Here is a 16,465-nt window from a genome sequence, read left to right on the forward strand (position 1 = left end):
TCTCCCGACCCAGAGCTGGCAAGCCACCTTTTTTCAGGTCGAGAACCATGGTCTCAGACTTGGAGATGCTGATCCTCATCCCAGCGGCTTCACACTTGGCTGCAAATCCCCAGCAAGAGCTGTAGGCCAGAGCCTGCATAAAGCAGAGATGAGATTCTTCTGCCACCAAACTCCACACCCTCAACACCACGGCTGCGCCTAGAAATCCTGTACTCAAACGTTATGAACATGACAGGTGACAAAGGGCAGCCCTGGCGGAGTCCAACCCTTACTGGGAACAGGTCAGACTTACTGCCGGCTATGTGGACCAAACGTACTCCTCTGGTACAGGGACTGAATGGCTCTTAGCAAAAGACCATCTACCCCATACTCCTGGAGTGCCCCCCACAGGGTGCCTCTGGAGACACGATCATAAGCCTTCTCCAAATCCACAAAACACATGCGGATTGGTTGGGTAAACTCCCATATGATCCATCACCCTAGCAAGAGTAAAGCATCGGTCCACAGTTCCACAGCCAGGACGAAAACCACATTGCTCCTCCTCTATTGAGATTCAACTATTGACTGTACCCTCCTCTCCAGTACCCTGGAGTAGACCTTTCCCGGGAGGATGAGGAGTGTGATCCCCCTATAGTTGGAACACACCCTCTGGTCCCCCTTTTTTAAAAATTGGAACCACCACCTCAGTCTGCCACTCCACAGGAACTGTCCCTGATGACCATGAAATGTTCTAGAGACGTGTCAACCAAGACAGTCATACAAAATCCAAAGCCTTGAGATACCCAGGTTGGATCTCGTCCACCCCAGGGGCTCTGCTGTTGCGTAGTTGTTTGACTACTTCAGCGACTTTTGCTCCAGAGATTGGACAGTCCATCCCCAGGTCTCTTAGCTCTGGTTCCTCCTCGAAATGCGTGTCGGTGGGATTGAAGAGCTCCTCAAATTATTCTTTGCACCGCCCGACTATAGCCCCAGTTGGCATCAACAGCTCCCCATCCCCACTGTAAACAGTGTGAGCAAGTTCCTGCCTTCCTCCCCTTAAAGTGCCAGATGGTTTGTCAGAACCTTCTCGGAGCCGATCGATAGTCTTTCTACATGGTCTCGCCAAACTCCTCCCACACCCGAGATTTTGCCTCAGAAAATTCCACTGCTGCACCACGCTTGGCCCTCCGGTACCCGTCTGCTGCCTCTGGAGACCCACAGATCAGCCACGCCCTGTAGGCCTCCTTTTTCAGATTGACAGCTCCCCTAACCTCTGGTGTACACCAGCGGGTACGGGGGTTCCTGCCATGACTGGAACCGGCCACTATGCGACCACAGCTAGCAATAGCCGCCTCAACAATTGCAGAGCGGAACAAGGCCCATTCGGACCCAATCTCCCCTACTGCTCTCAAGACGTGGTCAAAGCTCTGCCGGAGGTTCATCTTCCAGGCATTCCCAGCAGACCTTCACAATACATTTTGATCTACCAGGTCTGCGCAGCGTCTTCCCCTGCCATCTGATCTAGCTCACCACCAGCTGGTGACCAGTTGACAGCTCCGCTCCTCTCTTTGCTCGAGTGTCCAAAACATATGGTCTCAGGTCAGATGATACAACTACAAAGTCAATCATTGACCTGTAACCTAGGCTGCATACCGGTATCCTTATGTTTGAACATGGTGTTTGTTATGGCCAAACTGCGACTTGCGCAGAAGTTCAATAACAGAAAACCACTCGAGTCCAGACTGGGCGGGCCGTTCCTCCCAATTACGCCACTAAAGGTCATGCTATCGTTGTTAACATGACCACTGAAGTCCCCCAGCAGGACTATGGAGTCACCAGTTGGAGCACCACCTAGTATCCGTCCCATTCCAAAAAGGGTGGGTCCTCTGAACTGCTATTTGTTGCATAAGCACAGTCAGGACGTGTTTCCCAACCTGAAGGCACAGGGAAGCTACCCTTTCGTCCCCCGGAGAAAACCCCCAACATACATGCAGAGAGTCTTGGGGCATAAATCTTGGGGAATAAACATGGTAATAGAAAACGCACAGTGAGAACTCAAACAGGAAGGGAAAAAACTTCACAGAACAAAAATGCTTTCTGTTATATATTTTGTTTTTTCTTTTAATTTTCCGCAATGTCTTCTAACTTTAAAATACATTGGTGGTTATTGATATGCATCTTTTCTTTAATGGTACAATGGGATCCTGATTCCTGTAACAACAGTATTAAAGAATTACTTTACAAACACAAAGGAAAAACACATTAGCTGGCATACATTAGCCATACAATGCATCATAGTGACCACTTTATGCAACAACAACAAAAAAGCAAGACAATGCCCAAACAGTTTGTAAAGATGCACAACTAAAAGGGATTGAAATCAGGTTCATGAAAAATAAATCAAGTCCAATGCTCCATTGCACAGTAATCTGTTAAATATCAAAACAAATAAACAAACAAAAAAAAGCTCTTTACAAATAACAATTTACTATAGATATTATAGTATCAGGTAACAAGGCCTAAAATAGCCAAAACATATTTGCAATTCAGTCATAAAAACGTGACGTCAGCACATGAAACCTCAGGAAGTGTGAATGACAAAGACACGGATTTGTTCGAACAAGACGCTGTACAGCTTAAAAACGTATTCTGATCCTCATCTCCCCTGCACAAGAGTTCATAGAGACAAGGCATTAAAAAAAAGAGCCTGAAATCAAGTCAGAAAATCAGGGGACTGTTAAAAAATGTACAAAACAAACAGCCAGAGAAAAATCCTGTCCCTGGTCTCATTCTGAGTGTGGAGCTCTGAAACAGCATCCATCCACTCCAACAGGTTCAAAAGTGTCAAAATACCCTCCCAAAAAATACTTACAGTAAAGAACAAACCAGATTTTCAGAGATTTTTTTGTTTTGTTGTATTTATTAAAGAGTAACTACACAAAAAAGTAACTTCCAGTTTCTTAATAAAATGCATCAAACTTGTTAAGAAACTTTTCATGCTAAACAATTTGTTCGTGCCTCCGTCAGGTCCCGCCGTCTTCTCCCTCGGGTCATGGGTCTGCAGCATGAGTTTACGTCTCCCAATGAGAATACAGACTTTAGCTTCTGTTGGACGGATGATCCAGGTGCAGGTACAGGAGGGGGTAAAAACAAATCATTGGTGGATTTCACTAGAGAGAGAATTAGGATGGTAGTTTGGTTTTAGAAATGGGAGTTTAAATAGAGATTTTGTAGCCCAGGTGAGCAGAATGAGGTCACTTGACACAGCAAAGGCCGAGCCAGGTGAACCAAATGCTTTAGTACCCAAAGGAAAAACAAAAAGGTCACAAATCCAACGGGCAGCCTCTTCTGATCATATGTTACACTCCACCTGATTTGGCAGAGCCATCAACATTGCTGCATTAGCTAAAGAAAAACAAAAAAACAGGATGGAGCTCAGCAGCCTGGTGCAGAAGCTGGTGGATGATTTCTGACTCACGTAAAGGCAACTTGCTCTTGCAACACGAGAGCCGTAGAGGTGACTGGTAGCAGCGTAACAAAATCTTCTACAAGCAGCCATGTCTTTAAGCCATGTCATATACCTGGAGAAAAACAAAAGCTTCCAGCTGGGACCTGAGACATGTTGGGACGTTGTGACCTCTCAGATGGTGCAAAAAAAGGTAACCAACAAGTTGAAAGGTTACGGGTCAGACACAGGTCCCCTGGTGAGCTGGAGGAAGGGCTTTTCGGTTCTTTAAAGCTTGAGACTTGTCCTTAAAGTCGGATGGTTTCTGCTGTGAAATGTCTATCAGTGCACTGGCAACAATGAGTCCTACGGAAGGAAAAATACATAAGAGAAGAGTGAGGAAACATCAAGAAGCTATTCTTTTTCTACAGGTAGTAAACTCTCACACAACTGGATGTGATTGTGATGGTGCATTGGCTGTAAATGAGTATGGGTCAATACAGTTGTCACGTGATTGGTAGGAACAGGGTCGGGTGACATTCTGATGGAACGATAACTTCGAGTAATAATACCAGCATATCTCATGGGTACCTGTTAGGTAATTAAAAACAAAACGGCCTCTCCTTCTCTAGCTTATAATACAGTTTAATGGCTGCTTAATAAGTTTTTAGTTCAGACCTCAGTAAAACTGATGATAATCTTGTATGTTGGAAGAAAACCTTGACTCAGCCAGTAACAGATTTTTTTTACCTGACTGTCCAGGTGGAGGTAAGCCTGAGGGTCCAGAAGGTAGACGCATGAGGACCGTCAACACGGCAGCTTTCCCTCCAGAACAAGGCTCCATGGCAACAGGCTTAGGCACACCCTTATGAAAAAAAGATCCTATTAGTGCAGATTCAAGGCTTTAAATTAGATTTCAAACAAAAAAACTTTTCAGCTTCAACAAAATCTAAAACTGCAATAATACATGAACAGACTGTTTATTTATTTTTTATTTTTTTGCTCCATTGGATGGTACGCTCCAGCTTTACCAGCTCAACATTTTACAGAACTAATAAATGCTTTTTCTTGTGGGGGACCATCAGCTGACAGCTGCTGCGTTTGCGTGAAGACGCCCTCCTCCCGAGACAAATGATTTGATTGGTCACACAACAAAAACACTCGTGTCCCTGTCAGACATTCCAAGTGTAGAGGCAATGACCTACCCTCAGATGTAATGGCCAAAACTGCTTGTCTCAAGCGTGAAAAACATGTCATCCTGATAATGAATGTCAAGGGTTTCACAGCATGAAAGGACAGAAATGGTGGAATAACAACATGTCTGAATAGAGTAGACCCTTTTTCCCTGAGTGGCTGGATGTAAAATAACAGAGACATCAGAGACAAAATGAGAGAGAAAATGGGCCTCGGCAATTACATGAGTAAATGAGGAGTGGGATGCAGTGATTTCTTAGTATATTTCACTTAAAAACAAAATACTTGATGCTAAATTGTACATCTGAATAATAACTTACATTAACACCTTAATATAGTCCTTACAAAGGAAAATATAAAGCTCTATTTAAGCAGCTGAAAGACAAAGTGGTGTTCCACCTACTCAAGACCTAAAGTAAATTCTGTCTCGTTTCCTATGAAAGGTGTAGTGTAATTTTCTATCCACCTGCCAATTAAGTTTACTGTTTGAAATACCAAGTTTCTTAATGACTGCATGTTTCTAAGTTACTAAAATCTTTTACTGAACAAGAACCCCTAAAGCTTCGTAGACAATAACTGGACTTTATGGGAACAACAACGTCTGCAGACAGACTTGAATCAAAGGTATGTGGCTGCGATTCAGAGAAAAACGTGATCAAATCACGTTTACTAAGGTTGCCTGGTTATTTCCCAGGAGTGAGCACACCATCTTTACCATGCATTCTGATGTATCTGCTGCCTTTATTTGTTCTCTTTAAAAACCCTTAAGATAAAACACTATGGTGTGTAATCCTGTGGTGTGATGTCATGTGAGGACATGTTCTATAATTCAGGTGAACCATGATTGATGATGATAGATCAAATGAGTTGTTGATTCCTTCTGAAGACCAACAAGCTTTTATATAATTCAGCGAGAACATCCCAGAGCTAGTAGCCTACTGGGATTGGGACTTTGGTGACCTGTTGGAGACAGAAAACTGTGAGAAAATAACCACATTTGTAATTGGGAGCACATAAGACTTATGACAACTTTGTGTGAGGAGTTGAGCTCCAGTCGATGGAGGGAAAGACTACATTTTTGGTCCACATCAAAGGCCCACCTTGGTACGATTCTCTCATTTTCCCCAATGTCTTCTGAAAAAAGTTATTTGTGTGTGCGTGTTTGTACTCGTCTTTATATGTTTAAGTGGACAAATTTTGACTTTAACCTGCAACGTGTGGACATTTCGCTGGTCCACCCTAAACTTTGGTTTTAGAGGTATGCTGTGAAATAACCTTTAGGAACAGAACCCCACTGGTTAAGGTATGGGTTAGACATTGTGGAGTGACTAAAATGAATGGAAGTCAATGGAGGTCCACACAAGCATATAAATACAAGTGTGTGCCTGTGTGTGTGTGTGTGTGTGTGTGTGTGTGTGAGAGAGAGGGAGAGAGAGAGAGAGAGAGAGAGGGAGGGAGAGAGAGAGAGAGAGAGGGAGAGAGAGAGAGAGAGTTTAGATTAACAAATGTTTTATAAAAGAAGAGGTTTTAAAATTTTCATCAATTGTTGGACTGTTTTTGAATTTAAAGGGTCCACTTTACTAATACTTTTATTTCATTTACTGTGTTTTTTGTCGGAATGAATGCCTTGTAAGTTGTACTTTGGGGAAAAAAAGCTCTAGTGCACCTGTTTCAGGATTTATTTCCGATATTTAGACATCTCACCTCTAATTGGTTAACTGCAACACAACTCTACAGCTAACTCTGTTTGCTCTGCAACATTGACGTTTAATCCTGCAAATAACACAAGCTTGAAGGAGTTCTGCTGTTTGATGGAGTTGCTAATGCTAATGGTTAGCTTCTACTAGCCAAGACATTCTCTGCTGTCTCCTGGACGCTAAACCAACAACAGCCTTCCCTGTTGTGAGCCAAAATGGGTGAGTCCATGAATGTTAATGAAAGTGTGACGTAGATCTGTCAGGATTTTCAAATCCTAGATTTTCACCATCTATTTTCTATCAGAAGCTACTGCAGCAGTAAAGGAGACTATTTTCATGTTCAGCCTGCATGAAAAACTCAGAGTGACCGATTATAATCATTAAAACATTTTTTCAGTGAAGTTGACCATTGAAGGTGTCGTTCAGTGAAAAACTTGATATATATGTTTTTAAAACACGATCAATCACTCCGAGTTTAACATGTAGTCTGAACATGAAAACAGTCTTCTACTTCTAGTTTTGTGGAGATAATACATGAATGTTGTGTTTTGTTCCCAAAACTGAGGAGTGGACAGAGGCAGAGAAAGAGTTGCATTCTTGTTAGCCAATCAGAATAGAAATGTTTAAATATCATAGATATTAACAAGTAAAACCCCAAATCCTGTTGTTTCTGTCCCCCACACCTCTGGGTAACTACTACTTCCTGAAACAGGAGTGCCAGAGCTTTTTTTTTTAAACAAACAATAACTTACAAGACATTCATTTATAGCAGAAACCACAAACTTTAATCCACATTATCCTAATCCAAAAATATTTCTTTTGTTTTGCAAAGCTGTAGAACTATTTTACATGGGGCACAGGTGATCTCCAGTCCAGGAAGCTCCAAACCCCTCAACTAATCAAAGCCTAAAACCTCAAAACAAAAGAAATCTTCTGAGTGAACAACTTCAGCATTCCAGCACAACAATAAAAATCTAAGCGCACTTTCATAATCTAATTAAAACTCATGGTCAGAGCCCATTTTCCTCATGCAAATTCATGGTTAAGAATGGCACGTTTAATCTAAATGCTGACATACTTGTGCAATTAAATTCTTTGCAATGTCATGACCATTCATGTGGCTCTGCTAATGAATATCTATATAGGTTCCACTCACATAAGCAAGCGTAGATTTGTGATGGTGAGCTAACGTCAATCAGTAGGGGCCACTGAATGGAAAATTAATTAATAACAGACAGAAGATAAGCAGCTGGGTAGAATGTGTACAAATACATGGCTTTAGGGAACAAAGACTGATCCTTGTTATTTACTCTAATAGTAGGGCTACTGTAGCTCATCATTTCAAATATGGTTTCTACAGAAAAACAACATAATTAAAGTGTTTCTAATGGGCAAAGCGGCCATCAGAACTGGACCATGAAGTAGTTGGATAAGGTAGTGAGATGAAACATGTTTTCCAGTTCATGGAAGTCATTTACCTGAGAAAAATGTGGCCCCAGAATGCATTCTGGGAAGGAGGAGGGCTGGCGGGAGCATTGGGATGCTTTAACTAGTGTTCAGCTACAATGACCCTTCCTAAACAAATCCACCCCTGCATGAAAACGAATCTCACAGATGACAGTGGAGGCACAAAATGAGGAGAAAAAGATGCAAATTTTAGGTTTGAATCACAAAGAATTAGTATGTCTGATACTTCTGTGGGAAGTCTTATATATGATCAGGTCATTTGGGGTGTGAGACATAACCAACTGGTATTATTTCATTGTTTGTCAAGAGTCTTAATTATGCTTCGATTTGTTTGTAGTTTACATTCATTTTATCCACCGTTTGGCTGCTAACTCCTCAATTAGTTGTCTCACATATCTGACTCAGAAAAACTCAATAAAAAAAAGTTCTACACCCGTAGTGACTCAGACAACTTTGAGTGACACACTACAATTCTTTGAACTGATTCAAATTGCAGCAAGAGGAACAGCGAGGCTCTGCTCATGTGAGAACTTGTGCGAGTGCTTGGAGACATTTTGGAAACTTTCTAATGACAGCTGCTGCCCAGTAGTGATGGGAATTCCGGCTCTATTTAGAGAGCCGGTTCTTTTGGCTCAGCTCACCAAAAAGAGCCAGCTCATTTGGCTCCCAAGTGGCTCCTCAGATTTTCTGTTGCGTAGAGTAAAATGATTTACTAATGTAAAAAAATGCAATATATCAAATATTTATCATTTCTATGGATTTAATAACTGAACACTTTAAGAAATCTCCACTTTCCAAATGCTGGTGCTCATTTTCTCACCATCTTCGTCGCACTCTCCTCTCTCTCGCTCGCCTTTTTCCTCCTCCTCATTCCCTCTCGTCTCCCTCCACCTGCATGTGCTCTGCTGTGTGCCTGAGTCTGATCCTCCCTCTTCCCCGCCCCCTACTGCTCTGTGTGTGGACAGTCTGGACATGCAGTTACACATGTTGACCAATCACCTGTAGCTTTCACCAAAGCAAGAAGGGAGGGGACGGCTCCCAATGACAAGCCGGCTCCCATCGTTCCCTTCAAAGAGCCGGCTCTTAGAGCCGGTTCGTTCGCGACCGACACATCACTACTGCCCAGTGAGATTCTGGTTCTACTTGAAGGACTTTGGTTCAAAAAGTCAAACCAGAGTACGTTCAAGTAAACAACAACAACGACAAGCTACATACTCAAACAACAGGCAGGAACTAAAAGTCAAAACGCAAAGTCAGATTTGATAAAAACTGATTTAGGTAGGAGTATACCGTTCTTAGCTGTATCCTGTACACATGAATACACCGTAATCAAACACTTGCTCTCTCACCCACACCCACCCACCCACCCACCCACCCACACACACACACACACACACACACACACACACACACACACACACACACACACACACACCCACACCCACACACCCACACACACACACACACACACACACACACACACGTTTAATGAAGGGTGGGACAAAATACCAGTTTGACTAAATATTATGATATTTCATCTCACGATCGAGTACCAGAACACTTTTTTCCAAAATCATTTTTAACCACTACCGCAGAAGTCCATTGGGGGGTGCTCCTCAAGAGAATGAGCTAAAAACATCTGGCAAAGAAGAACACCAGAGACAATATGCTGGAGTTGCACAATGAGGAAAGAAAATTGTTCAAAGATTCACCAGCAAGACCAAAAGTTTGGGCTCACTTTGGATTATTTGTGTGGATGGAACAAAGCCGGATGAAAACGATGCTGAATGCAGGAACTGCCTCACAAAGGTATGCTACAAACGTTGACAGAAAAGACGGTGCCTGTTAGCTCGCCTGCACAGCCCGACATCACTTTTTCCAGGCTAAGCTCCCTTTTAATTCTACTGAAGCCACGTTGATAACACGTGTCATCTCAGTGTACATATATCTGTAAGCCTATTTTATGATTCTGCGCCGGTATAGAGACACGTAACGCCGTTATCCGTCCTTGGGTCCTCTACCAGAGGCCTGGGAGCTTGAGGGTTCTGCAGTATCTTAGCTGTTCCTTGAACTGCTCTTTTCTGGACTGCAATGTCTGATGTTTTTTCTGGGATCTGCTTTAGCCACTCCTCAAGTTTAGGAGATACTGCCCCAGAGTGCCGCGATGACCACAGGCATCACCGATGTCTTCACTCTCCAGGCTTTCTCAAGTCATTCCTTGAGGCCCTGGCACTTTTCTAGTTTCTCATGTTCTTTCGCTAACAAAAACCTTCCACAGTGTAGAAATTTTCCCAATCCTAGACCTTCCAAAGACTGTTTATACAGCCTGTCTCTTTTACTAACCACTTACCAAGCCTGAGGAAATGTATGGTCATTCATAACCCTGCAATCACACAAACACGCACACGCACACACACACACACACACACACACACACACACACACACACACACACACACACACACACACACACACACACACACACACACACACACACACACACACACACACACACACACACACACACACACCAACAATTTCTGCTTTCCTTTCTGGACTGACAGCTCTCATCCATCATGCTTGCTGTTCGTTAGTGGGTGCATATGTTGAATGACTGCCATCGCACTCTCTCTGTCCAGCAGCTGCTGACACCTTGGTCACCAAATGTAATGTCCATTTTGGTTGTTTAATGCAACCGAATGGAGGAAAAATTGGCTAAAAAACTGATTTAGTTTCTCAGGCCAGCTGAAGGATCTGAATACAGAAACAAACAGAAGCTACTAGGTAATGCAGTGAGATCAGCACAGTTAGAGGAAAGGTTTTGTGTTTGTCCCTAAAACTGTTGGTCTCTCTGGTTTCCTTTACAAAAAGACTAACTGGTTTCTCCAGTTACGGTGTTTTTAAGTGATACCTTGAGTTTTACAGAAACACATCAATCATAAATGGATCCAGATTAAAAGCACAATCAGTACTGGTGGAACAATCAAACACAGGATCAACGTCCTCTTTGTCATTACCAAATATCTGCAAAAGCTAAGTGGCAACAGATGCTGACAAATTGACACAGCGCAACAGAATTAAACTTGATTCATTTGTTTCACCTTCAGCTGGTGCCAAGCCAAAAATAAGGCTGAATGCCAAATGAAAGTGCCTAAAAACAAACAAAACGACAGAAACCAAGTTGTAAAAATTATTGTGTCTGAAATAAAACATATTTCATGACGTTGCTGACAGGGACAGGTTAATGATACTGTGCCCGTCGAGACAAATATAAGATTTATACATCTTGTTTACTGATGCATTTGGGGATAATTATACACTAGACAAATTATGTATTCAGATTATGAGCGATCGAGGCAAAAGTTCTATGTAAAAACATATTTCCCCATTCTAAGTGACATCACGGCGCTTATTGGACCGCCCCCTTTAATGCTTGGTAGAAAAACTATTCAGACACATTGAAACTCTATTGAAACTAGTCAAACCAAGCCAGTTTGTAGTTTTTTTTATCACTTTCCTTTAGTTGATTTTACAGCAAAATGGTAACAGTTTGCAACGTGGTTGGTTGCATTAATAAACAAGGGTGTAAACTCAACTTGTCTGTTTTTTTAACTCTTAAACCCGACGTACCCGGTACCAGACCCGGTATGCTCATTTAGCATTGTGAGCCTCACCATTATGAGATATCTCGTCTCATCCTGGTGTGTGAGCAGCATTTGATCTAAATGTCACCTTTAGTTCTGTTGGAACTAAAATAGTTGACACTACAGTTCCTGGGTCAGCCAGTCAGAAGCACTGCAAAAAAACGCAGACATATTTGGTTGTAAAATGATAGATCGCTCAGCCCTACGTGGCTAGTGTGTTTTTTGTCAATCTTCCACTTCTTTTTTTGTGTTTTCTTCACTAACAAATGTTGAGTCTTCAGGGGTGGAGGGGGTTGGTGCATAGCATTCAGAAGACAAGATTAAGTCAAATGGGCGTGCATAAAAAAATTACAAAGTGTTTCCTAACAGAAGTTTTCTACCAAGACCACCAAAAATGAGAAACAGAAGTTCCTCCTGCAAGACTGTTATGAATACGAAGCAGACACAATAAATTATAAACAGTCTTTATTTATATAGTGCCTTCTGGAGTTCTACAGCCCCCCAAGATGCTTTACAACACAACCAGTCATTCACCCATTCACACATTTGCACACTGGTGGTGATGAACTACAATATAGGCACAGCTGCCTCCTGGGGAGAAAGGACAGAAGTAAACATGTTTAATACAAACATTTATATAACTCTGCGACTGCTTTCTCTGGAGTAATATATATTTTCAGATAGTTTTCAGTTTGGATGTGCACATTTTTAAGCCTAAATTGCTTAAAAGAAAATTGGTTTCCAGTTAGTGACGCAAAGCCTCTTTACAGCAAAACGAGCTAGGAAATGGAAATAAATGCTGAAAATGCATGTTTGTTTTAACAACGATTGCAGAAGTGGACTTATTTATGAGCAACAGTGGCATCTTGTAATAGCTCGCTGCTCATGCAGGATTGTAGCACATACAACCCTGCAGGGCCCACAGATGCAGTATCCCACAAAAATGACCTCAATCATTCTAGAATAATTCATTCTTTTCAAATAAAACCTGTTAAAATATTGCTATTTATATCACGTACAAAAACATGTTGAAAAAAATCTGTTTACCAATGTTTTGCAGGATGAATAGGAATCTGAGGGATGCATGCAAAAGTCACACATTCATATCTGTGTTCAAAGTCAAGATTGATCATCCAAAGAGTTGTACAGAAAAAGGAAGGAGCTCTTCTGGTCCCTGAAAGGGGCACACATGCCTCTGACAAATAAAATGAACACCTTCCTTTAATCAAAGCAAAGAACTATTTCTGACAGAACTCTGATGGTTTTAGAAGTGCAACAGCATGAAGCACTCAGTGAGCTGAGAAGTATTGTTTTTCTTCTCTTTTGCGCTTTACATTGCCCTTCGCAACACCATAATGCCCTGTGAGTACCACTCAGCAGAACACTCATCTCTAATGCAGTGCTCCTTTGCAGGTTGCCACAGTGATTTTATTTCTTGCAGGAGCGGGAGACACAAGAGTTTGTGCCTGGCTGAGGAATCGCTGTTGGTCCTCAAATCTCACTCTTAAGAAAGTATTCTTTGTTTTTTAAAAGAGCTCATGATTACTAGAGTTATAACAAGAAAGTGTGGGTGATAACAACATACTGTAGCAATAAATGTATATCCGTTAAAGTACTGGTTGTTTTAAGAATCACATTTTAAACAAGCATGAACTTAGGCTTTGTGTGTAATGTGTCTTTGTTTAAGAAAGCAATGGAGACTCACATCCACCACAGGCTGCAGGAATTCTGTTAGCTCTCCTCTGGCATCCAGGGAAACAGCGACGGATGCAAATGGACGACTGGCCATCTGCTGACGCTCTCTCATCAGCTGCTGTAATAATAAACAAAACAGGAAACACTCTATTAGCATAGCAAAGGATAGTTTATTTATATAGCACATTTAAAATGCAGCATGGGAGCTGCCCAAAGTGCTGCACAGGCTAAAACAAAACACAACCATTCAACAGAATTAAAACAGAGGATAAAAACCCCAATCAATAGCAGATCAAACATGATAAATACTAAGAACACATTAAAACAATCATACAATAAAACACTAAAACGAGTCACTGTCTAAAAGCAAAAGCGTAAAAGTGGGTCTTTAAACGAGATTTAAAAACCGCCAGAGATGGAGCCTGCCGAACTCCAATGGGCAATGAGTTCCATAGCTTTGGGGCAGCATGGACAAATGCTCGTTCACCCCGCGATTTAAATTGCATACGCAGTGTGCACAGCAGCAAAAGGTCAGACGACCTCAACGTGCGCGTGGGCACATATGGAGTGAGCAGGTCTGAGAGATAGGGAGGTGCCAGGTCATTGAGAGCTTTAAATACAAAGGTCAGTAACTTAAACTGCACTCTGAAAATGACAGGGACAACACACGATCATGTTGTCCAGTAGGATGCAAAACCCAAAAGAAAAGCAGCTTATCTCTAAAAGACATAAGGTTTGCTTTGGTTCTTTTAGATGGTTTACAATAACCAATAACTTCCCCCACTTTTTCACCCACACCTGCGGTGTGCCAAGGTTTTTCCACAAACCTCATTTACAGAATTCCTCTTGTTCAAGACTGGGCAGAAAACTCTTTTTCCTCGTTTTTCACTAATCAATATTGTAAAACAACTAGTGCCACACTTTCATCAGAAACGCACAGTCTGATCAATATCTACACAGGTCACCGTTTTAGCGCCAAGGACATCGCTGATTGTTATTGGATTTGTGATGAGCTCAAGTGTGTCGCATTAAGATCTAATTGTATTTCAGATTACCAAGTGGTTCAAATGGTTTTGATAGGTGTACTATCAATGATAATAAAATGCCCTTCTTCTCTACTTTTCTCAACTTGAACCTGAGTAAGTCCAAAAAAAACTATTTTATATTTCTGGTTTCTGGAATTTTCAACTTCATGTTTGTGTGCTTTGCATAACTCCGTTTCCTGATGTAAAACTCAGACAGTTCAGCTGTTATTTTTACAAACAAACCACCAGTAATGTCTCAAGTCTAATTTATACTTCCCCGTCTGCGTCGGGAAAGAGACACGCAACAGCATTAGGCGTCGGTGCTAGAGCTCTCCGACGGGCTCACAGAGGGTGACGGAGACATGCCCCAATTTTAAACTATCCGTCAAAAGAGATGGAGATTGCAAACTTGTGATTGGTCAGGACACCGCTTCCTGTACATTTATCAACAGCACCATCAAAAAATAAAAAGATATTTAACGGCAGAAGAGTGCATAGCTGAAAAAAGGTATCAAAATATGAACGTTTATTCACCCGTGACTGAAGGAGTACAAACATATGCAGCAAGTTTTATTTGTGGATGGAAAAGACGAGAAACGTGGGTTTAGAGGTGCAGATTGTATGAGGAGGTGGAGAGGAATGAGGGACAAATTTCTCCATGTTGAGAAGTCTCTGAAATACATTAAAACAATGTAAACACAATAGTATATACACTATCGTGGATCGGATATGTGACTGTAATGGTGGCAGGAAATCTCAGAATAGCGCTACGCCCTCTGTTCAGCTGGGGGGGAATCTCCCGGAGAGCAAAACGTCTCTGTCAATGTGTGTGCATCCTTCCCTCAGGGAGCTGACGGAGTAGTATAAGTTAGACTTTAGTCTAAAATCATTACTATAACTTAAACCAAACTTGAGCACTTTTTCAAAAGTACTAAAAACTTACCTGTACAGTTGTAAAATATAGTCTAGCATTTTACATTTTTATCCTTATTGTAGAAATACATTTCTCTGATTGCTTAACTACAGTCAACTTGTTAAAGGCTATCTATCCCTTGATAAGGAACTGTTGAATAATAAATCAGTGAAAGGTTGTGTTTGAGAACATTTCTTGAGACATTCCTTTACACGAGTGTTCCTCAACCCTGGTCCTTAGTGCCCCCCTGTCTTGCATGTTTTCCATGTCTCTGCTACAGAGACATATTTGCATTGCCTGCTTAGGTTGACATCAAGTGCTGCAGAAGTCTGTTAATCACTCATTACCGTATTTTCTGGACTATAAGGCACTACTTTTTTCCCACGCTTTGAACCATGCGGCTTATAATGAGGTGCGGCTTTACTGAAGATTTTCCTTCACCTGCCAGGGTCGCTTTAGCAGAAAGTGAAACAGGTGGAAGTCAAAAGTGGAAATCGAAGAAAGTGCTCATTTTAATTTAGCACATGCAAGCAGCCGGCACGATGAAGAATTTTTTTCAAATCCATACCACCCTCATCATGGTAACTACACGTATGAGTTCATATGTTGCCGCATTTAAATTGAAGGCCATCGATCGGGAAGTAAAGGAGGGAAACGGTGCTGCCGCACGTAAGCTTGGCATGAACAGCAACACGGACAGCGACACTGACATCGCCACAGAAAAGGTATGTGACAAAGCTCTTCTGAGGCTGTTCAACTCCGACACTGAAGAAGAGGACTTTAATGGCTTTAGTGCACAAGATGAAGATGAGAGCGAATGACTTTTTCTGGTAGGCAAGTCTGTTTTATTTACTAACCAGGCATGTTTTGTGTGCAGTTTTTATTTTCTAATCATCCAGTGCTGTTCTTTTCTTCTAAACATGCATGCAAATTACCGGTAATAATGTGTCAGTTCTGCTTTTATTTTATAACCATCCAGAAATATGAATGCATTATGAATGCTGAAGTGCTGTTTTCTTTTCTAAACTTGCAGACACATTCACCCGTGTTTAAAATTCGTGTTATTGAATCAAAACAACAATGAAAAACCTCCGTGTAGCGTCTTTCTGTCTAATTATCTTATGTTATGGCCATACATGCGCTGTGCGCCGGAGACCTGCATGTGGCTGCTGCGCCGCGGATTGTATTTGAGTGCGGCGTGTGTGTGTAGAAAACCTTTTTTTCTGCTGGTGCGGCTTATATTGAGGTGCGCTCTATAGTCCGGAAACTACGGTAATTTAAGTCAGGTGTGTGGCAGCAGAGAAACAATGCTGTTGGAAATGGCAAGAGAAAAGATGCAGGACAGGGGGGCGCTGAGGACCAGGGTTGAGAAACACTGATTTACACAAATGTGTCCTTGACGTTGA

General features: G+C 41.8%; 1 protein-coding gene across 1 annotated transcript in view; it reads right to left on the bottom strand.

Annotated features, from left to right (window-relative positions):
* Positions 1-3,481: 3,481 nt before the first annotated feature.
* The window catches only part of atrnl1b (attractin-like 1b), a 120,123-nt gene continuing 107,139 nt past the window's right edge, over positions 3,482-16,465 (bottom strand). Inside the window, exons 27-29 of the mRNA XM_015963142.3 lie at positions 13,132-13,239; positions 4,175-4,289; positions 3,482-3,790 (exon numbers count right to left, since the gene is read on the bottom strand). Coding sequence (XP_015818628.3) covers positions 3,666-3,790; positions 4,175-4,289; positions 13,132-13,239 — 348 coding nt within the window. The 3' untranslated portion in view covers positions 3,482-3,665. The remainder of the gene's footprint in view (positions 3,791-4,174; positions 4,290-13,131; positions 13,240-16,465) is intronic.

Source organism: Nothobranchius furzeri, chromosome 16 (assembly GCF_043380555.1).
Source record: "Nothobranchius furzeri strain GRZ-AD chromosome 16, NfurGRZ-RIMD1, whole genome shotgun sequence".
Lineage (NCBI taxonomy): Eukaryota > Metazoa > Chordata > Actinopteri > Cyprinodontiformes > Nothobranchiidae > Nothobranchius > Nothobranchius furzeri.